The following is a 24,446-nucleotide window of genomic DNA, read 5'->3' on the forward strand; positions in this document are numbered from 1 at the left end:
ACAAAGTATAGTCCTGTAGGTGCATTGAGGTAAGGGGTGGAGGTGTTGTACGTGATGGTCGCATTACAGACACTGACTCCGACAGGTATGCGTCCTTGTCCGCAGATACAGAGCGGGGCCTGCCGAGGTCTGATAGATATTGTTTTTGGTTTCATGGAGACCGGACCAAATGTATATTCCATGAGTGGATAGCGGGGCAAGGTCATGATCCTACGCATTGTTGGAGAATCCGTACAATTGCACGCGATGTGTATCTTGGCTTGAAACTGAAGGATAAAGTCTTCAAAGAGTGTGTTGTTCGTTATGATACCGGGTCGTCTCACAGGCCTAGAACCGGGTAGGGGGGTCTGTATTGAAACATTGGACATTAAGGAACAAGTGTAGGCAGCCGTTACAGGAAAGACTGGAAACTGAAATGCATGAGCAGCCATGTGAGGAAAATGACCACAAACCCAACAGTCTGTCAAGTTTGTAACAAGTTGATGTTGATGTAGCATCTGGATGAACGTATTATTGTCATATTCTTGTCTCCTGGCATGTATCTCAGGTGGTAGAGATACATGTGTATGCATGGGCGCAGACGTTGGCGTAGGAGGCTGTCTTTTCTCTGTAGCAGTGTGGATGGTCCAGCCAATGCACGCTAATATGACAAGAAGCACTACAATTATCGCCAGACACGTTGTACGTGGACCAAACAATTTTTTTAAATGTTTAATTTTTCTCAGTTTCTGTCTCTGTACGCTCTTCTCGTAATCTGAATACATAGTCCTTTTCCTTTCTCAAGTCTGCTCTTCTCACTGGCAGTGATCAATATCAAATTTAGTTATTCAGTACCTGCGTGCCACTCAGCCTCCCCTAGGTGCTGCCCGTGACTGGTGGTTGCTCCACCGGTGGGTGATTCCAGCAGTCCTATTGACACTCTCTGGTCCGCCACACCGGACAAAATCACGGCCCTGCAGCGAATGTTTGGCTGGATGCAACAGGTAAACGATGAATCATCTATTCAATGTTGGTGACGTTTGCGGAGGTCATATCTCGCAGAACCAGGCTCAGTCTGATCCGGAAACAAGGGAACAACTGGAACACCTTCAGGTGTCGCTCCCCGAAGGACCGAATCACTCTCCTCCTGGGTGGCTGTCCACTCTATCTGCGCGTCACTGAAAGGAACAAAAGTGGGTACTTTCTCGCATTCGTCGTCACCTTGACCCTCTTTCACCCACTGATCGTATGGTAAGGGCAAAGGTACCCTTTTGCAGTGTGAAGCGTGGATCCAATTCTTTGCTCCCTCGACTTTCACAGCAGTCCTGGTAGCAAGGAGTACTTGGCGGGGGCCTTTCCACCGGGGCTCGAGACTCTTTTTGCGCTGGAAATTCTTGGTGAGGACCCAGTCACCAGGCTCGATACAGTGGCCTGGAGTAAGAGGTAATGGTGGCAGAATATCCTTCACCTGCTGATGAATGAGACGTAAAGAGTTAGTGAGTTCATTGAGGTAATCCATCAATACAGGGTATGGTAAATCTGAGTATTTCTTTGGCCTTGGAACTCCCCACACATTAGCCGGTCTCCCCATGACCACTTCATATGGCGAGAGACCTGACATGGAATGTGGTGTAGCCCGAAGTGACAACAGGGCCAGGGGGAGAGCATCAGGCCACGATATGCCTTTGTCAGCACATATTTTGGACAACTTCAATTTGAGTGAACCATTATATTTCTCAACTAGTCCTGCAGCTTGTGGATGGTTGGCAGCATGGAATTTCTGTCTAATTCCCAATCCTTCACACACCTTTTTCATCACCTGACCTGTAAAATGGCTGCCATTGTCTGACCATGCAATTCGAGGCATTCCAAACCGGGGAAAGAACTCTTTCAAGAGTACCTTAGCAGTTGTAAGGGCTGTGTTATCCCTTGTAGGATAGGCTTCTACCCATTTGCTAAACATGCAGACGACCACCAATACATACTTCAAATTGTTACATCTTTCCATTTCGATGTAATCCATCTGTATAGCTTCAAATGGATAATCAGGGGGCGCGAAATGGCCGGGAGGTACTTTAATGCCCTTGCCAGGATTGTGTTGCATGCAAATCATACAGTGTTTAACCAACTTCTCAGCTGCCTTTGGAATGTTTTTGTTGTACCAGACGGGGGCAAGAAGTTTGCATATCCCTGCTGGACTGATGTGTGCTGGACCATGAGCCATTGTCACTACAGGAAGGACATACCCATCAGGAAGCATCCATCTCTGGGCTTCTGACAAGTCTGTCCAACACCCTGTTTCTTCATTAAACCTCGCGTGTGTCTCCTTCCATGATGCCAATTCAACTTCCGTCGCTTCTGCCTGTATGCTTTTCACACTCTCTACCGTGTCCTCAAACATCCCGTTATCTGGGACCCATCTGGCTGGTCCCGCTACATACATCTTGCTTTTCTTCTGACGTGCTGTTTCCTTCGCTACCTGATCTGCAAAGGCGTTCCCTTTCCCTACGTGATCAGTGATCTTTCTGTGTGCGCTGCATTTCACAATGGCCATGGTCCGTGGCAGGGCTAGAACGGAGAGCAGTCTGTGTATTAACCCCCCATGTTGTATGTGGGTGCCGTGTGATGTGAGAAAGCCTCTTTCCGCCCACAATCTGCCAAAATTGTGTGCCACTCCAAACGCGTATTGACTGTCAGTGTAGATATTGACATCTAAATCTGTGCTTATTTCACAGGCTCTAATCAGTGCCACTAACTCAGCCGCTTGTGCTGAATTATGTGGTATCCGACGTGCTTCAACTACTGCCGTTAGTGTTGTGATAGCATATGCAGCTGATGTGGTGCCATCAGGTAATTTGAGACATGAACCATCAATGTACAAGGTGCCTTGGGGGTTACTTAGAGGCGTGTCTTGCAGATCTACCCTTCCTTTCGTTTCCTCCTCTGTCCTGATAATGCAGTCATGTATATCAGTATGTGTATCTTCAGAACTTTCAGTCAGGGGTAATAACGTTGCGGGATTCAAGGTAGTGCATCTTTTGATGGTGATGTGACTGGCAAGAAGTGTTAACTCATAACTGGTCAGGCGGGCATTTGTAAGGTGTTGTGTCTTAGTTTTGTTAAGTAGGGCATCAACGGCATGTGGGACCAACAATAATAATGAAGTATCCATAACTATTCCAGCTGATTGGCGCACTGCTACTGCGGCTGCAGCTACAGCCCGTAGGCAGCTTGGAAGAGCCCTGGCAACAGGATCCAGAAGGGCTGAAAAATAAGCACATGGTCGCTGTTTGCCACCATGTTCTTGTGTCAGGACTGAGAGAGAGCAACCGTTATGTTCACTTACAAACAATGTAAAGGGCTTATGATAGTCAGGCGTGCCTAACACAGGGGCTGAACAGAGAGCGTCCTTCAAATCTTCAAAGCTGGACTGGCATTCAGTATTCCAGACAACGGTGTCCGGGCAGTCTTTGTGGGTGAGTGCTAAGAAAGGCTTGATAAGGAGAGAAAAATTAGGTATCCATTGGCGGCAAAAAGATGTGATGCCAATGAATCCCCTGACCTCCCTCTGTGTTGTGGGGACAGGTATATTGCGTATGGCTTGTACCCGGGCCGGGGTAAGTGTACGTCCCTCCTTCGACAGCAGGTGACCAAGATAGGTAACCTGCTGTTGACAATACTGTAATTTAGTGAGGGATACTTTGTGATGGTGTTGGGATAGATGAGTGAGAAGTGCAACTGTGTCTTTTTTGCAATTTTCTTGGGAGTCAGAAGCAATAAGGAGATCATCAACATATTGTACCAGGGCGGAACCAGCGGGGAATTGAAAGGAATCCAACTGTCCCTTGAGCACCTGGCTAAAAACACTGGGTGATTCCGTGTACCCCTGAGGTGCGCGACAGAACCGGAAACTGCGACCGCCCAGGGAGAATCCAAAAATATGTCTGCTGTCCGGGTGAATGGGTATGCTAAAGAATGCATTCTTGAGATCAATTACAGAGAACCAGGTAGCAGTGGAGGGTATCATTGTTAGGAGGGTGGTAATGTCGGGTACAACAGGGAATTGAGGCTCCACTACTTTATTAACTGCTCGAAGGTCAAGCACAAAGCGTAGGCCGGGCTGATGGGAAGAATCAGCGGACTTTTTGAGTACTGGGAGTATGGGGCTGTTACATGTATTACCTCTGGTCTCTTCAACAACCCCTTTATCAATCAGCTGCAATATAATGTCCTTGAGGGCCTGTTCAGTGTGATGTGGTAACTTGTACTGTGGCAGACGGGGAAGTAGTGCATGCTCTTTTAACTTGATGGAGAAAGGGGGGATATCAAGGCAGCCCACATCTTCATTGTTTGAAGCCCAAAGTGTAGCGGGGAGCATCTCTAGCTCAGGCGGGAGTGGTAACGCTATGAACTGGGTGGGTGTCACGTGAGGACCCATGGTGACGTACACGCCATCAGGGGAACAATATATAGTGGCGTGTAATCTTTTCAGTAAATCGAGACCTAGCAAATTTTCACTACAACCAGAGGTAAGTATTAGAGGAGAATCAACAGTGTAGGGACCAATTGTGAGTTCCAGTGGCTTGGATACGGGGTTAATCACTGGGACGCCTGAGAATCCTACAGACACGTTAGTATTGCTGGACAAAGGGACCCCAGGGACCGCATCCTTCATAACAGAACTCTTAGTGGCTCCAGTGTCAATTAAAAAATTCTTAGAAGTACCATCTAGTTGTACTTCTACATGTGGGCCATTCTGTTTAACTGGGATTGGGACGGGTCCTATCCTCCCTTGTCCTAAGCTGTCCTAGCAGGAATAGAAGCCCTGACCTTCTTCCGGATCATAATTATCATTATAATACTGGCGTTGGGCAGAACTATTGTCAAAGTAATTTTCAGCGGCTGCTATATTTTGCTGTTGATGGGCTCTATTAGGTCCCTGCTGTGGGGGACCTCCCCGTCCTCTACCTCGGGGTGCTCCACGGGGCGCTCCTCTACCTCTTGTCTGGGGCGCAAACCCGTTTTTATTTGGGCAATCATTTTTCCAATGACCTTCCTCTTTACAATAGGCACACTGATTGTAGCTCAGGGAATAGCGGGGCTGATAACTGTTGGGACCATTATTTTGGTACTGAGGTCCACGGGGAATTGACCTATTCTGGGGGTACGCCTGCTGTACTAGAATTTTAGTTTTTAACTCTTTTGTTTGTTTGTCTTTTCTGTCCTTCTCTTCATGAACCCTATTCTCGTAATATTGGGCCATATTAAGTATCTCAATGGGAGTGCTTGTCGACCAGGTACTCTCAGTCAACCGAATTTTTGAGGCCACCTCAGGTGATATGCAATTTACAAATTTATCTACAAACAGCCGCATACCACCTTCGGTAGAGGTGTCTTGTCCACTAAAGTCAGTGTATGCCCTTTCAAACCGAGAGAAAAAGTCAGCTATGTGTTCATCTTTCTTTTGTTTACATGTATCTATTCTATCCCAGTCTACTAATCGCGGGGGCAAGGACTTCTGTATAAGCGTAAGAAGTCTGTCAGGGAGAGCTACTATTAAGGCTCCCGGCTTGTCACCAGGCTTCCTGTCTTTGTCCTCGTGGTCCAGTTGATCCCAGGTACCGCCTAGCTCAACAGGATAGTCTTTCTGTATGATAGTCTTCCAGATATCCTGTGGTACAAGGGTACCAAACAACATTTTAATGTCCATGAGAGTCAATATTTGTGGACTTATTATTTGGGAAAATTCTTTATAGAAGCCGGCAGGATTCTTGCGTGGGTCAGGCAAGTGGGCTTTTAGCGCTAGGACCTCTGTTCTATCCCATTGCTGGTACACAAATTGTTGTTTCCAGTGAGCGGGCACTACCGCGGCACCCTCTCCTGTGGCTGGAACGTAGCTGGGTGGGACTTCCCTTAAGGGGTGCTGTGTTGTGTGAGTGGAAGGAATACGTGAAGGACTGGCTGAACCTGTTTCTTTATCCCTCTTGTGGTGGTATTTCTTCCTATAACTTAACAGCTGACGGAGGTAGTCCTTAAGGTCCTTTCCCTGATGATAGCCTGTGGCTACCTCCTGTTTTATTCTGAGTACTTGCAAGGGGGGATTGCTATCTAAATTTTCGTCCCATTTTTCCATTAGTATCTCACACATACGTTGTATCATGTCTGCCTGTTGTACTGCTTGAAACTGAGCAAAATTCTGCCAAATAGTCTCCAGGCTTGGCTGTGTTAAGATATATTTATGCAACATTGTGTTAATTTTCCTTTCTTCTGTCAGTTTATTGCGTCGTGGACGTCCTGGGGGAGGTGATATTGTGAGGCCATCATCGTCTGAGCTCTCGTCTTTTATTTGTAGCAAGGGGGCTGAAGCGCTTGGGGAGTCTGACCTGGGGGTCACTGGAGCTGATGCTGGGGGTCTCTGGTGTTCAGATTGTGGTGGTAGGGCAAATGTTACTGCATTCACTGGTGAACCTAATGGCTGGGGCATCTGAGCAATTGGGGGTAAAGCTGGATATATTGTCGGGGTATAAACAGGGGGGCAGTCTAGGACATCTTGCATGAGAGGATCCTTTTCGGAGTCTCTTTTCTTTTTTTCAGGTGTTTGTTGAACCACATATATCCTGTCTGTATCTAACTGGTGTCTTCTATCTATCTGGGCCCATCCCTGCTCTGCATTCTGCCGGTCATATTCTTGGGCTTTCTCAGCATCTGATTTTGCATTATGTCTCTTAGCATCCTTTGCTGCTTTAATTCGTTTTTGTCTACCCTCTTTCTGCCATAACCTGAGTGAATCAAACATACCAGGCCTACTTTTGGTTGCAAATAATCTTTCTTCTAAAAAATCAATTTTCAGTTCATCAAAAGTCCCATGCAGTGGCCACTGTAATTCAGCACTATGCCTAGTCTTTTTACGCCATATGTCAGTCCATATTATACTTCCCACCCCGTGTTTTACATACATTTCATGGCAAGGAGTTCCAATTGGAGGAGCCGGACAAGACTCCTCCAAGCGGGAGTCCGCTTGACAACAAAAACAGCACCATTTCCTTAATTTACTGAATGCCGGCATTATTTTAAACAGACAGTTGTAACTTAGTATCAGTGGATGGAAAACAGAAACAACGGGAGCAAATATGCAATCTATATATTATGACAGTTAATTATTTTACAAAACATCCACTGACTTCGGTCTTTGCAAAGATCGAATGACACCTACCAGACAGACACAGAAGAGACAGGGGTTAACCCTGTCCTTACCTTACTCTTGTCTTCCTCCTCAGTCAGGACTCCGAACTCAGGGCCAGCTATGTCAGGAACTCCAGTCAGGGCAGAGCCGCCGGCGCCCGTTGAGACAAAGAGGGGGGAGCACCGCTGGAGTACCGCAGGTCCACGAGGAAAAAGATACTTCCCAAATCAGTTGTGGGGCGCCCCCTTTGGTAGTCCTGCAGTGAACCTCCTCCTCCTTCCGAGTAGACGGCGGGTGCCACTGATGGAGTCCCTGTTCGGGCGGCAACTGAAGAACCGGGAAAGGCAGGCTCACCTCTCCCAGCGGTGGAGGGGACACCCTAAGCCTTCAGGGTCTCTTACCAGCAAAGAACACAACAGGCGGAGTCACGACTGATGAGGAAGAGAAAAGTTTTATTAGCAAAACAGATAATAGCTCGAGCTGAGCACAGTGTCCCAGGACAGTCTGAATGACTTTCCTACGGAGGCTGGCTGCTTCATTCTGCAGCGTACAATCTTATATAGTTAAGCTGCCCCCCTTCAGCCAGGAAGCCACCCCTCCATATCTGGCGAACACAAAAGCTTCAAACAGTTCTCCTTTTAACCCGAGAGCATCCTGCTGACGTACATACATTTGATTAGTCTTTCCTGCTTGTACTCCCACTGACTCTGGAGTATCCTGCTAATACACGGCAAAGTGACAGTTCATTTGTCAAATGTCAGTCTTATCACAGTTGGTTTGATAATTTACGAGGATATCCCTTGCAGGAGGCCCCTGGAATGCGGTGGGAAGAGGTACAGTTCTGTTCGTGCACAATGATAAGAAGGATACAGCTGTGGCTCGGTATCCTGAAAATCAGCTTGGTTAGATAAGTGGAGAGGCCCAGAGAAGGAAATGGTTTTACACAAAAACTGAGTTCACAGGGAAGTCAACTTACACAGTTTAAATGAAGAGTCAGCTTTGTCGAGCACATGGCAATATTAATGGAATACACAGAAATAAAGTCTGAGGCAAATACATCTCGGATTATTATTTAACACCTTGGTAGCTTTGCATGAGCAGAAAGGCTTAACCCAGGTGCAATGTGTAAAGTATTTGTACCAACCCACACAGCAATACAGTGAAAACACTACAAAAAGACTCAACATCAGGTTAGAAAAATAGCAAATATTTATCTGAGCAAAACAAGACCAAAACGACAAAAATCCAACCTAAACAAGCCAAGTTATTATTTTTTAAAAGATTAAACTTCAATATAGCGATTAGAAACACAAATGCTTTGAATGGTGATACCACGGCGTCGTGACGGAATCGTTCCCAACCATCCAACTCTAATGGTGCTGGTCATGGAGTCACACAGACCCCCAGGTGCAGACCTTTGTGCTAATGAGGAAACAAGACAGTGCACGGAGTCAGGGATCGAGATGTCGCTGGATCCGGTGCAGCGTTGGTTCCAGGGAAGGCGGCATCAAGGAATATGGCAGCGTCATCAGTCTGGGGTCACCTGAAGTCGTGCACTTGGTTCTTCTTGGTTTTCCACCAGCTTCTCCTTTCAAGGGTCCAGGGACTGGTTTAGGCACCACTTGGCAAGGCAGGCATCTCAGCAGAGTCAAGGTGCTGGCAGAGGAAATCTTTGATGGCCCGAGACTTCAGAACAGGAGGCCAGCTCAGTCCAAGCCCTTGGCGATACCTCTCAAGCAGGAATATACCAAAAAGTCCAGACTTTGTCCCCTTTCTCAGGCAGAAGCAGAAACTGCAGGATAGCCCAACAAAGCACAGGCAGGGGCAGCATTTCTTCTTCAGCTCTTCACCTGGCGGAGGTTCCTCTTGAATCTTTGAAGTGATCTAAAGTCTGGGGTTTTGAGTCCAATTCTTATACTCACTTCTGCCTTTGAAGTTGCCCAAGTCTCTGTTGTTTTACAGGATCCTATCTTGCCCAGGCCTGGATCCAGACACACACCAGGGCGTTGGAGACTGATTTGTGTGAGGGCAGGCACAGCCCTTTCAGGTGTAAGCCCAGATGGCCCATCAGAATATGCAGTTTACACCCCAGCACCCTTTGTGTCACTGTCTAGTGGAGATGCACAAACAGCCCAACTATCAGTATGACCCAGGCAAGGAATCCACAAACAGGCAGAGTCACAGAATGGGTTAAGCATGAAAATGCCCACTGCCTAAAAGTGACATTTTCAAACTAATCTAAAAACCAACTTCACTAAAAGATGTATTTTCAGAATGTGAGTTCAGAGACCCAAAACTCCAGATTTATATCTGCTCTCAAAGGGGAACTGCACTTTAAGGATTTTTTAAAGGCAGCCCCCGTGTTAACCTATGAGATAGATAGGCCTTGCAACAGTGAAAACCAAATTTGGCAGTATTTCACTGTTAGGGCATGTAAAAACACATCAGCCCATGTCCAATCTTTAACATACACTGCACCCTGCCAATGGGGCTACCTAGGGCCTAACTTAGAGGTGCCTTACATGTTTAAAAGGGAAGGTTTGAGCTTGCAAAGTTCAAATGGTAGTTTAAAACTGCACATGTAGACACTGCAGTGGCATGTCTAAGCCATTTTTACAGGGCTGTGGGTGGCACAATCAACGCTGCAGGCCCACTAGTAGCATTCGATGTACAGGCCCTAGGCACCTCTAGTGCACTTTACTAGGGACTTACTAGTAAATCAAATATGCCAATATTGGAAAAGCCAACTACACATGTTGCACTTTAGCACTTGTCAGTAGAGGTAAAGGGCCCAGAGTAACAAAACCAGCAAAAACAGAGTTCAGCACACAGCAACAACCTGGGAGGTAGAGGCAAAATGTTAGGGGAGACAGCCCCAAGGATGCCAGGTCTGACAGAAACACTAAAAATAAAATAATTAAGGAATGTGTGGCTACTACTTTTTGTCTGTGGTAACAGTGACTAGCAAAATCAAAATTTGAGGGAATGGAGTGGAAGTAATATAACATCTGATTGTTACAAATATTACAATTACATTTCTATTCAAAACCACATTTTACTTGTAACATTAAAACTAAACATAGGAAACACTGGCGTATATTCTTTTTAAACTTGTATTTTCAAGATGGAACTCATTTGTTTAGCTACTAAAGTTATTTTACTGTCTTTTGGGATAGATATAAAAGAGGTTTCAATCCTGGATGTTTTTACTTTCCTCATAGCTCATTTTTCATACAAATACTTAAGAATGTAGTGACCGGCATTTCAATATAGCTGCCAAAAAGAAATTACTAGGTTACCTGCAGATCTTGTGGAAGAGAAAAAATGGTTGGAACAGCATTTTGCTTCAAATACCGTATTCCCCATCTCACATCAAACGAGTCCACAGTAAAATGGTCACTGCACAAAAAGTGATGTTTAGAAGGCGTCCAGCTGCCACGCTTCATATTCTGTAGCCACAGGCAAAGTCGTTTCCCATTGTGGATTGGAAAGCTTAACAAAATAAAGTAAATCATTATTAGTTTAGCAGGCACTGTACGAAAAATAACTGAAAAATGCTAAAATACAATGAACACTCTCTATTTATTTTGTACAAAGCACATGTGCTACAGTCCATACAGAGCCTTCACTATTTAAAGGCACTAACGTTAATGGTGTGGGCGTCTCTTTGCTTCTATGCTATCAGGATGGCAGGTGTAAATGTTCACATTCGAGAGCTATAAAGCTCATCAACCATTCTTTTGACTGCAACACCATTTCTTCCCAGCAGGACTCTCCCAACGCTTCATGGAAACAGTCCTGAGGGTGCCCATGAAAAATGCAGCTGTCCTGGAACCAGCCCTCTTTTGCTGTACATAGTGTGGCCACAGAAACTGCAGAGAAGCAAATAGGGCAGGATCTATCTGCGTTTATGTCCACATTTATAGGACAGCTATCACTTGACATTGTGTGATCAAGCTAAAAAATGAGCTTCAAGAAGCACAACCGGGATAGGGGCTTTTGCTCCGCCTACATGTTGGTAGCCAGAAGTACTTGCTGATTAGACATAAGTTGTGTGCTTCCACAAAAATAGTGCTTGACCTCCATGCAACTGTGATCATTTTAATTAGTTATCTAGCTGCTTGAACTTTCAAGGGCATACACTACATTGCAATGTTGTTGAAGTGTCTTGGATAACTACTTAATTTATAGTATTTGTTTTCCTGTGGCAGCATAAATGGGAAAAGGGAAGTCATTAACGTTAGATTTTGTGCAGCTTTTGTGTTTGAGACACCAGAGCTACACTAAGCTACATGGATTTTAGGTCTGGCTTGACAGTGAAACGTATGCCAGACCTCATGTGATCAACAAAAAAGAGCTTCCAGATTCCTAACATTAGATGAACTTAGGCGCCACCCACATGTTGGTTCCATAAAAACAGGATTTGATTGAGCCAAATTTCTGTGCTTCCTTTAAAAAGACTGTTTGTATTACACTTTTTGTCTTATGGTAAAGTTTATACCCAATAGTGCAGGACTGAGTTGGTCCCAATAGCAAGCCAATGACCTTGGCTATAGGCCTGATGTGTTTATTATGAATGATAAAGTCATTAGGCCAACATATGTATGGTGAAAAGTATGTTAAAGTCGATAGGCACTTAAGTGTGGATTGTTATTACTCTATATTAAAGCCTACAGATAGGTAGTTTGTTACATGGAAACTCACAGATAACTATAGTAGGAAATAGTGTTGGTCACCTCAATGACAGCAATACAACAAGATGTAAACCCCACACCAGTTGGCAAAGGGAGAAACTTAGACTGCCAAACCACCACTGCCATAAACCTAAGCACAAACAGAGAATAAGGCAAGACAATGCAGAAAGAGGCACCTTTAAATTCATCCAGAGATGCTTTCACCAAATATTCTAGTCCACCAAACGCACAACTCTGGCAGACTGCATCAATGACAGCAACAACAAATGCTAAGAAATATTTGCCATTGTGAAGCACTGGAATCACACCCTTGCAGGACATCTGCAAATATCCCTCTCAATACTTCAGCAACAAACCCACTGCCATTTACAGCAACTTCAACCCACAACTGCACCCGACAGACCTAGCCAAACACCTCCTGATCCTATCCACAGAACTATTCTAATTACATGGCCTATCACCACCCCAAAAGAAACCACCAATATCAAGAAGCTCATCAACTCAGAGGTCTTATCAGACCTCGGTCCACACCACGCCTACTCTAGAGGACTGCAACCTATCAGCACCAGGTTCACACCCATTCTGAATCCCTCCACCTCTTCTGAAGCCATCCCAGATGCTTCGAAACATGCAACAATCCTTCCATTGCAGAAGAAACCATCCACGGACCTGTTAATGCTCACTAACTACAGACCAATCTCTCTGCTACCGTTCCAGGCCAATCTCTCACAGAAAATCATCAACAGCCGCCTCACTGAAATACCTCAACAACCATCAACTCTTTGACACACCTTAGTCTGGCTTCAGACCAAACCACAACATGAAAACTGCCGTCATTGCCACCACGAATGACATCTGCATGACTCGGGATGGAGGAGACATCGTGGCTCTCATCCTCCTAGACCTCTCAGCAGCATTTAACATGGTCTGCCATCCCATCCTCATTCAACGCCTACACAACATTGGAATCCAAGGAGATGCACTCTAATTAATTTGCTCTGTCCTGACTGGAAGGACCAAGTTAGACAGCCTGGCACTGTACAACTCGGAAGTCCGCGACCTCACCTGCAGATTTCTGCAAGGATCCTTCCTCAGCCTGACCATCTTCAACATATACATGATCCTTCTAGCCAGCGTCACCTGCTCTCAAAACATCAAATCATCTCCTAGGCCAATGACATGCAACTCATTTTCTCTCTCACAGACAAGACGCCCAGTACCGGGATCAAATTCTATACCTGCATGTCTGAAAACACCCACTGGATGATGACCAACTATCTGAAGATGAACACAGTCAAGACCAAAATTGTGATCTTTGGGAAGATTACTGCACTGTGGGGCTCGACCTGGTGGCCAGCAGAGTTAGGATCGACACCCGCCAAGACCCTCTGGATCATTATCAACAGAAAACTCAACATGACTACCCAAGTCAGCGCTCTCACCGCCTCATGCTTCCATACCTTGAAGATGCTGAGGAGGATTTTTAAATGGCCCTCAATCAGCACCCGGAAAACCATCAGGCATGTCCTCGTCATAAGCAAGCTGGACTACGAGAACACCTTCCATGCTGGAATCAACACAAAACTCACCAGAAGGCTGTCTGTCAGAATCACTCTCAACCTCCCACACCGCACTCACATCACATAACACCTGAAGAAGCTCCACTGGCTCTAAATACACAAGCGAGCACATTTCAAACTCCTCACCCACACTTTCAAGATAATACATAATACTGGCCCAGCATACCTCAACAATTGCATCTGCTTTCAAAAACCTTTCTGCAACTCTGCTCGTCCGGACTCCTACTTTCACACACCCCACGCATACGGAAAACCAGATCCACTGGTCAAGCCTTCCCCTATGTCACTCCTAAAGTGCAGAACGGCCTGCTGCTACACATAAGAGCGTCCTCTGCACTTCTTGAATTTCGCAAGAAGCTGAAGAGTTGGCTTTTCAACTAGTCCCTGAAGGGCCAAGGTTTAGCTAGACTCACACCTGTTCAGAGCCAGCATACAGTCCCCTAAACTCACACCTGCTCAGAGCCAGCATACAGTCCCAAGTGATAATGCACTCTACAAATCTGCAAAACACTGAGTGTGCCAAACTATAGATATAGACAGCTTCCCCTGTGAAAATCCCAGTTAGACCTTCATAGGAGAGATAGCATTTTGCCCACCATCTGTCATTTTGTATACCTTTTTAACTTTATGACTATGTGGTGGATGTCTGTCTTGAGGAAAAGCTTATGCTCAAAACTAGTCCTAAAATGGTTATGCTGGCAAGGTATATCCCTGTTCTGTGCACTAGAAATGTTATGTCTGGTGCTGTAGGGCTGGTCTGCTGTTTATGAAACATTATGGCAAAGGCAGTTGGCCTAGCCTATTGCCTTCAAAAAACATATTTTGAAGCCAATAAGCCTTTAAAGGTTGTTATCAGATTATGTTACAGGCAATAGGCAGATATTTTGTTAAAACAAATCTCACAGATTACCATAGTAAGCAAGGGTTTTGGCCACTCACTCTGACAAACTGTGGGGAGTTTACACTGTGATGGTTCTTGTTCACCCCTGTTGAGGTGAGCTGCAGATATTTGCAAGCTGTATTTTTCTATATTTGTAATTTTATAACTGTGCATGTTGGTTTCCACTTCATGTGCACTTGTATATGCTGGTGTTGGATAAAGTGTAATGTCAATGTTAAAGGGTGGAGGCTTCATCAGTTCATTGGGAAAAATCATTCCAGATTTCATAGGACTGATCTGTTTATTATGAAAAATATGACAAAGCCAGGAGGCCTCACCTACTTATTGTGAAAAACATGTGTTAAAGGCATAGGTTTTTAAGGATAGTTTTTTCTTACATTGTGCTGACTAACCCCTGTAGGCAGCTATTTTAATGCATGGAATTTCACAGATTAAGGTGGTAGGCAAGGGTTTTGGAGTTGCTGATCCACCTGAACAAACTGTGAGGAGAAAAGATATGTACTACAATAATCTTTGCTCAGTTCTCTTAGAAGAGATAGGATTTTGCTTTGCCAACTATAATTGTGTATACAATTTTACTTTTATGACTGTATGGGAGTGATAGCCTTACGGAAAGCTTATGCTCATTACATAGGGCTTGAGTTGGTTATGGTGACAAGCCAATGATAAAGGCTAAATGCCTGGTTGTTAGCTAAGAACAAGCTATGATAAAGACAACAGGCCTAATATTGATTGTGAAAACTGTATGTTAATGCAGAGCTTCATAAACTTTTTACAACATAACCCAATTTTTAGAACAATAAACTTGTGCGATCCATCTAACTTTAATGGACATGAGGTAGACAAATTTTAGTGTAACTAAACTACTGTGTGGCAGTGCACTTTCATTTACAAAGAGCATATTTTGTATTGAAATGGCCACTAAAATTGCAGACATTCAGTTTTATTGATAAACCTATATGCCACACAAATGATGTGTGGAAATCGTGTTTCAGTTAATATTTATCAATTCTGCATCACCAAGTAAAGCGTCTTGATTTGTTTTGATCCTACTAAAGTCTTTGTTTCCATTACACTTCAGAATTACCAAAAAAGTGATTCATTTTTGCTTTCCTAGTAGCGGAGTGTGTACAGTTCATTTACAAGTATTGACATTTTGGTGTGTGTTACAAAAAATGATATTCTACAGTATTTATCCTGTACCCCAGCAAGATTGTCACATAAGTAATTTTACTTTTCTTTCTCTGACTGCAAAATAAGATGAGTTTGAAAAAACAGATATCCATTTTTAAAAAAGTAGCAACTTGCCAGAAGACACAGCCTGACATTTGACCTATGTCATTGAAGCGCAGCAAATGTGACAAGATAAATACAGAATTTAAAAGCAGCTTTATTTATTGCTTGGACTTTCCATCTACCAAAAATCAGCTTTTGACTAAGCCTCTCGGTTTTTCGTTTTTACTGATTTTTACAGGTAAATATAGACAGAAAATGTTGTGTTTCCTGTCTGTATTTATTTTAAAAAATGACAAAAAACTGAAAATTGTGCTTCTTGTGAGAGAATCACCATGCTGTTTTTTATGAATTCCCGGCAAAAGCTGAGCAGTCAGACACCATGGGGAGTTAAAAAAACAGGATGAGATCTCCTTAAATACAAGCATGTTAACATATCTTTGTAGTATATCTCTAATATGAACCTGTGGGTGTAGTGATGTGTTATATGTGGCTGCCTAATTTGCTAAAATGCAACAGTCATCCACGTTTAAGACTGCACCTCCAACAATTAAATACATTTGGAAATATACCATTTTACGACTTCCTTTATTCTCAAAACACAAAATAAACATAGATAAATACCAATAGGATGGCCAAAAAATAAATATGGATAAATATAGATGGAAATGTTTTTTTTTTTTTTTAAATCAATACCATAAATCCAGGAGCCCTACTTATGACCCACCAGTGTGTCGCCACCCAAGTTTGAGAAAGAAACTCTATGCTAAAGTCAATAACCATTTAAGGATGGATTATTATTACTCTGAATTAAAATCTTCATATTAGTTACCTTAGTGTTCCAGGGTTTGGGTATTGATTACCCCCTACCACAAACCATTAGTATAGAATATTGGCCCGTTATTTTATGGTGAGCTTTTATAGCACTAAGAGGATATTCGATTCTTGGATCGGATGGTGTTGCTGGCCTTAGGTATTATTCATGTCAAAAGGAAAATGAGCACTGAAACCTTGTGGATGAGAAAATACTGGGAAAATGGGTTTATAGTTCCAGGGAAAGGTACTCAAACAAATGTGTGTGCATTAAAAAGAGATTGTATACACAATAAAACAAGGGTGTATACAGGGCATGCTTATAGACAATATTAATACAATTCTATTATTTGACTGCAAAATGTAGCCAAAGAAAATCACTTGCCACTGTGATTATGCAAGAGCATGCAAAGACGTAAAAGAAGCACAAAGACACGTGCATTTCCACTGAAAAAGTTTAAGAAGGCGAAATAGGATATCATCAGGTCTATGCTAAAGACAAGGGTCAGGCGCAAGTGACCTTACTAGATACGAGCCTGTCAACAAGAAGGGCAGACACACATACCAGAAAGAGAAAAAAACATACCCTCGTTCCTGATTTATAATTCTAAGAATGGAGAGACGGGCCATTGGACTTGGATGATATTTAGATTGGTCTAGAGTTCACCTCAGCCACATTTCACAGTTAATTGTAATGCCAACTGTACCGTAGCTAATGATTCATTTAATAATGCCAAGAAGTTGAGAACGATCTATTTCTGTGTAAGGACGTGTCACATCTGGGGTGTTTATCACTAATCCCTAACTTATGCCTACAAGGTGAAAGGCTCTACCTTGGATACACAGGGAGCCTGTAGAAGAAATAGTAACGCATATATCTTGCCATCCAGTAAAGACTCGCCTCCCTGTTCATCTTTTCATCCTCCCAGTCCTTAACTTGCTCTTATTTGCTGTATTTTGAAATCTATAAAAGAGGACACTAAAACCTCATAGTTAGATATCTTGGAAACAGTGGATGTGTATATCTGCTCTGAAATTACAATTGAGGAGCGCTATGCTTTACATGTAACTTAAATATTTTGAATGAAAGTGTAGTAAGAGTTAAACCATGCTGTGGCTTTACGGACACACTATCTTCCAGGGTTGTATTTTTCTATTTCTCAAAATGTAAACAGTTTGAAACAGAATTATCAAAGAATTGCTGGTGCTGGACAGGGACCTCACACGAGGTATGAAATAGACTAAGCAGTGTAAAGTCGGCTAAATGCATTCTTTTATTTAGAGAATACCTTATACAACCCAAGAAGACACACATGTGAACTTATTTAAACTTTAATGAAAGTTGAACTTTAGTCACAAGACAAGGCGCGGACCAGTTAAACAGAGCGTCATACGGCCCCTATTAAGATACCAGGCTGCATTTCAAATGTTACAATTGGTCCACGTAGTAGAACGGCAGATTCCAGTGCGACGACTCTTCTGAAGAATTGCTTTGGGCGTTGCCACATATTTTCATAAGCAGGTACTCTGTTTTGAAACCGGTTGGGATAGATCAGACACATCATGCAAATATCCAAGCTCAACAGAGGCTGATGAAATTGAGTGCAAAACTGGTTGTAAATTAATTTTAATAACATTGACGAATGCACAGACTAAAATACAAATGTCAGTGTTCTTTTACGTTACTAAAACATTGTTAAAAAAAATTAACGAAAGATGGAAATACACATTTCGTGAATAAAATAAAAATTAAACAGAAAACGCAAGTAGCAGTGGTTATGGACCATTAGGTATAGGTCTGCTCATATCGCATTTTTAGAATTACTGGAATTAACTTGAAGCATTATAAGTAGGTTTTAGATAAATCCAAAGTATTTGAATTTGCGTTTCATACAAACGCACAGTCTGATGATAAATATTGTTCTTCCGCCTCTTGCATCTTTTCAGCAGTCTTTGTTGTCATCAAAAAGGAGATATTTATTTGTTTTCAACTCACCACAAACACCTCTGAGACTCTGGAGGTCTCCGGGATGAACATTGTGCCCACCGAGTCTACCAATCTCTTGTTCATCTCAAAGAAATCAACAATATCATGATTGATCTCTGAGCAAAAGACAGGGTCTAGCATTGCCGGAGGGGAAAGGTTCCAGGAGAATGCTTTATACCTGGCAGTAGGAAGAGCAAGAGTAAGTATAACAGGGGAATGATCAGAAAGGATTTGTGGCAGATGTTTCACCTGTGTGACCCAGCTGCAGACATCAGAGGTTGACAGCCAGTAAGCAATCTAGCCCAGGATTTATGGACAGTAGATACATGTGAACCCTGCCTACTCCGAGATGGTGGATCGTCCATAGGTCTGTATGTTCGTTAGTTTCTGTAATATCGCACAATGAGGTAGCAGCAGATCGGTGTGTGCAGTTTAGAACAATCAGCATCGCAATCTATGACAAGGTTAAGATCACCCCCCCTCTCCCAGAGTACACTTCCAGGGGAGAGAGCAATGCAGTGTTTCTAAATGGTCCAAAAGAAATCCAAGTCATCAGTATTTGGTCCATAGGTATTGATTATGGTGAGATATTTGCAATCTATTATTAATTGCAGGATAACAAACCGTCCCTTTGAGTCGGTAACTTCATTTAATAGGTGGACTTGCAGGCCTTTTTTAACCAACAGAACTGCACCCTTTGCATAAGACAATTATGAGGTGAATATTCTGTGAGAGGCCCAGTGATTGGCAAACAGTATGTCTATGGATGATTTTAGATGTGCCTCTTGTAGGAGAGCAATATGAATGGTACAACAGGTCAGGTAGAAAAGGACATCCCACTTTTTCATTGAGTCATTAAGGCCACACACATTCCAGGAAATTAAATTAAGTTCAGATCTACTGTGAGAGTAGAAAAGGACATAAGGACAGATATGTAGCTAATGGGACCAGTTCAGGCTAACTAAATGCAGTCAAATATAAAGTGAGCTCATGAGCGACAAGAGAGCAGCATCTAATGTAGGGGACATCATAAGAAGTAGAACAATCCTCCCATCCACCCCCACCCACACTGATTACCACCCCACATCAGTGAAACCCCTGTCAGCAAGAACTATACCAGTGACACAATGTCTTGAGACCTGACCTGAGTTGTCATTTTTTGCTTGCTGCCCAGAATGATGCCTAGGTTCATAGCATGGTCATTGAGGGTTGGAGTACATCTGAGTTCTGAGGGGCACCAAGATGTGTTGCCATGGGGAGCTTTTGTTTCCGGAGATCAGTACCTCTATGTGCTGAGCTTCATCCAGTTGGCGACGTCTGTCATGCAGTTGGGGAAGTTGGTCTTGGTGCTTGTGGTGTCTTCGGAGAGGGAGATAATGAAGGGCAGGTGCGCATCTTTCTGCATACAATGTGGGTTTGTAGTGCGATCAAGATCTTTGGGGGCATGATGGACTCCGAACTCATTGATGTTCTGGGATAGGAGATACCTTTGGCTCATTGCAAGAAGGTGATGGTAGGCCTGGGTGACTTAAATTTACCCAGACATAAACACACCCTGTTAGCCTTGAGTTGGAACTGGCCCTTTTGGGGTTATCCCCAAACATTTTGCCTTCTTCCTCCTAATTTTTTGACCTGTTTTTGTTGGCTTGTTGGCTTTGGGACTCTAGCACTGGTTAGCAGTGGTAAGGTGCCCAAAGTGCATATGCCCTCTGTCTAAAATGTATTTGAGATTGGTTTATCCACGATTGGCACATTTGATTTACTAGTATGTCCCTAGTATAGTGCATGGTGTGTGCCCAGAGCCTGTAAATCGAATGCTAATAGTGGGACAGCAGCACTAATTGTGCCACCCACATGAGTAGCCATGTTAATAAGTCTCAGGCCTCAATCAATCAGTATTGGTAAAGCGCAGCTACTCACCCGTGAGGGTCTCAAGGCACTGGGGGAGGGGAGCCCTCATCTGAAGAGCCACGTCTTGAGGTTCTTCCTGAAGATGGTGAGCAATGGGCTTTGTCTGAGGTGTAGGGGGAGGTTGTTCCACCTCGTTGCTGCAGTGTAGGTACTCCTGCCACTGCAGTCTCTGTGTGTGCAGTTTTAAACTGTCATTTCGACCTGGCAAGTGCCCCCACTTGTCTAGCCAAAACTTCCCCTTTATTACCTACAAGACACCCCTACGGTAGGGTCAAGGCAGCCCCATGGGGGGGTGCAGTGTATTTAAAGGGTAGGATATGTACAGGTGTGTTTTACATGTCTTGATAGTGAAATACTGGTAATTTATTTCGGTTTTCACTACTGCAAGGCCTAACTCTCCCATAGCTTAACATGGAGATTGCCTTAAAATATCTTTTAAGTGTAATTTCCATTAGGAGCAGATAGAGATATGGAGATTGGGATCTCAGAACTCACAATTTAAAAATACATCTTTTGGTGAAGTTGGTTTTTGAACTGTGAGTTTGAAAACGCCACTTTTAGAAAGTGGGCATTTTTTTGCTTAACCATTCTGTGCCTCTGTCTGTCTGTTGAACATACCTCTGGGTCAGGATGACAGTTGGGCTGTTTGTGTCACTCTAGACAGTCACACAAAGAGAGCGGAGGTGTGCCCTGCATATCCCGACTGCCCATCACTGGGCTGATGGGTCTTCCTGAGCTAGAGTGGTAGGAGGAGCTGACACGTGCACCTGAATACACAAAGCAGTCTCCAACCCCCTGGAGTGTGTCTGGGCCAGGGCAGGGAATGGCAGGGTGTTGTGCACTAGAAAGACTTCTCTTTGAAGTTTCAGACTTCTCTTTGAGGTTTACCTACTTCAAAGACAGAAATGGGTATAAGTACTGGACCTTTGACACCACATAGTTAAACACTTCTGGACTGAGGACATTCTGCCAGGAAGAAGAACTGTATGCTGTAGGAGGGACGGTCACTCTGCCTGTTGCTTTGTTGTGCTTGCCTGTTGCTTCTGTCCTGGGAGTGAAAGGACTGGACTTGGCTTTCTACAGCCTTCTTTCCAAGGTTCTCCAAGAGCATGAACTGAGCTTGCTTCCTATTAAGAAGTATCAGGGACATCAAAGACGTCACCTGCCAGCGTTGGGGCTCTCTTGCTGAGAGTCCTGACTTGCCAAGTGGGGCCAAATCCAGTTCCAGGGTATTTCGAAATGAGCTCTGGTGCAACCCAGAAGAAACCAAGCACATCGACTCCAGAGGGACTTAAGATCTGGCACCGCTCTTGGACTCAGCATCTTTTCCCGCACTGGAGCCGTGGTCCAACCTGTGTGCAATGACCATAACCTGCAACACAGGCCCGACGCCGCCGCAGCGCCGCCGCAGCGCCTCCGAAGTACCACCACAGCATGTGTCCCGAGTGCCATGTCCGGGAGGTCACCGACACCTGACTCTGATTCCACCACAGCACCTGTGGCCATGTGGTATGATCACGACACCGCAAAGTCGATGCCTCACATCTTGACCTACTGGATTCATCTACCCCTCTGGGTCGTAAGGAACTGACGCCTCCCCACTGACATCGCATCAAATCCCATGCAACCATAAGGATGTTTTCCAAGGTACTATTCCTGGGGTCCATGCGACTCTGTGACCGGCCCACACTCCCTTGCAAGTTGCGTCAGACTGTTGGAAAAGACTCCGTCAAGGCGCCATGATAGAAACCCAATAGCTCCAACTGGGGCTAAGTGCTTTAGTAAGACTTTGAAAATGTGTATCTTTACTTGTGTATGTTTGTCGTTTTGGTCTTCTTTTACTCAGCTAAATATTGGCTGTTGCTTAAACTGGATGTGCAGTACTTTTGTACTGTTGTCACTCTGTTAAGGTGTGTCTGTGTGTGTATATTATATATATACACACACACACATATACATACATATGCACACACATACAAATACTTTATACTTTGCCTCTTAGATAAGCCTAACTGCTTGAGCCAAGCTACCAAGGTGGTGACCAGGGTTATCTTAGCTGTGTGACTCACTTACCCTGACTAGAGTGAGGGTTCCTACTTGGACAGGGTGCAAATCACTGCCAACTAGAGAGCCCATTTCTAACACTTTGGGATTGAGATTGACATGGCAGGACAATGCCAAGAAACAGTGAAATCATAAAATGGCAGACCAGGTATGTGGCCCTAGACATATTGTTTGGGGTCCAGGGCAACAAGCTGTCATGCTTATTTTGTCCTTGGGACAAGTAGACTCACCCCCCTGCAGCACATACCCTTTGGCTGCCAGTTTACAGAGAAGGGAACTGTCTGCAGTTGAGGTAATATGTGTGCGCATATGTCAATGCTGTTCAAACTTGTATTCATGGTTTCTTAATGAAAAGCCTTAATTATTAGGGTGAGCGTTGTAAATAACCTTTTTAAGGTCACACTGCACTACTGACAGTAGTTTCAGTTAAAAAAAAAAAAAAAAAGTGTACACACGTTTGAAAAGTTTAACAATATGAAGCTAAGAATAATGCTCCCAGAATGCTATCTGGTTAGATGCAAATGTTTGCAGAAGCTTGTAAGCATAAGTGATGATTATTTGCTTTCAAAGTAAAATATTCAGAAAAAAATGCAAGTAGGAAAAAAACGTTTTGCTACTATGACATTTTAGGTGCTATTTCTTCGAAGTGTCATTCAGTAAAATGTGTTGATGCATGCTAGTATTTTCAAAACATATTCCTAATGGAAAAATCAGCGTAACCATTTTCAGCAAGATTATGGGAAGCATGAAAATAAACAAGCACTGGCAAAGCCAACAAAGCTGACATTTTTTATGAGTTTTTTTTTGTTTTGTCAATGAGTGTCTTTTTTTTACATGGTTTTTGTAACACTTTATTGTTGTGGAAACTGCCAGGCTCTAACCATTGTAACAAACACTGACAAAAAGAAAAAAAAGTTTTTGGTCTCAGAAAGCACACATTGCAACAAGCAGAATAACAAAGGCTCACCAACCCCCTCAGCTCAGCACCTACCTGGAGTGAGCCTGGAGGAGGGTCCCCTCCCTGTTCTTTGCAGGGGGGCCCCTACAACTTGGTTACGCCACTGACTGCCACAGGAGTTCCTGGCACTGAACAAAACTGCTTTGTGTGCCAATATGCTGCTTGTGGAAGAACAGAATGCGATCACTCACAGTAAGGCCAGCCGATAGAGTGAGAAATAGAAGTTTAATAAAAACAAAATGTCTTTGTTAGCGCCAGACATAATAAGGGGCCCAATTCTTAAAGAAAGTCACAAAAGTGAACCAATGGTATATGTCTACGTCTTTGAAAGTGGCTTTCATGAATTCACAAGAACCTACAGAAGTAGACCAGGAAATCCTACTCCTAGAAAATATTTGTGAAATGAATTTTAGCACAAACAAATATGAATGTGTAGATTTGCTCATGTGAGAATCTATTGAGCGTTTACAAGTTCACTTTCCCTGCAACCACTTTTTTTCCTAACCCTGGAAAAACTTCTACTTCTGCCATTGTCAGGACTACATTTCCAACCTTTCTCATCATGGGAAAAGAGTAGAGAAGAGCTGGTGAAAATCCTTAAAACATGCAGATTACTAGGTTTGCAGACTCAAAGGCATTCCAGCCCTGGAACTATTGCTTACTGCTTTCTCCAGTCCCAGTATGTAGAGATGCGGAAAGGTGGTAAAATAAGGAAATTGCTATAGTAGGGATTGCAATTGCAAGTATTTAAGCCCTACTATAGTAGCAGCCCTGGCATAATGAGAGGCTACTATCAGAGCTCTTACGTAATACAATTGCTGTCATAATTTGTCACCGCACTACATGGCACCAAAGGGACAAGTAGATTTTTTTATACGACAAGTAGATTTATGAAGCAACCTGTCCCATGCACAAGTAGATATTTTATTAAATTTCACAACCTTGAGCATTCTACTGTGTCAGGACCCACAAGACCACCACAATTGTTCCTTCTAGAGTGGTATTGCAGCATTTGCACTCAGAGACACAGAGAACCATACTCTATTCGCAAAGAGACCAGGTAGTCAAGGAAATTGTATCACCTAAGGCTGGAGTCATTAAGAATAAAGATTGGCAAAGTAGCTTTCACTAAGGCTTTCAATT

General features: G+C 43.6%; 1 protein-coding gene across 1 annotated transcript in view; it reads right to left on the reverse strand.

Annotated features, from left to right (window-relative positions):
• The window catches only part of THAP5 (THAP domain containing 5), a 74,668-nt gene that overhangs the window by 22,009 nt on the left and 28,213 nt on the right, over positions 1 to 24,446 (reverse strand). The window contains exon 2 of the mRNA XM_069228886.1: positions 10,462 to 10,654. Coding sequence (XP_069084987.1) covers positions 10,462 to 10,654 — 193 coding nt within the window. The remainder of the gene's footprint in view (positions 1 to 10,461; positions 10,655 to 24,446) is intronic.

This window comes from Pleurodeles waltl, chromosome 4_1 (assembly GCF_031143425.1).
Source record: "Pleurodeles waltl isolate 20211129_DDA chromosome 4_1, aPleWal1.hap1.20221129, whole genome shotgun sequence".
In the NCBI taxonomy this organism is placed as follows: Eukaryota; Metazoa; Chordata; class Amphibia; order Caudata; family Salamandridae; genus Pleurodeles; species Pleurodeles waltl.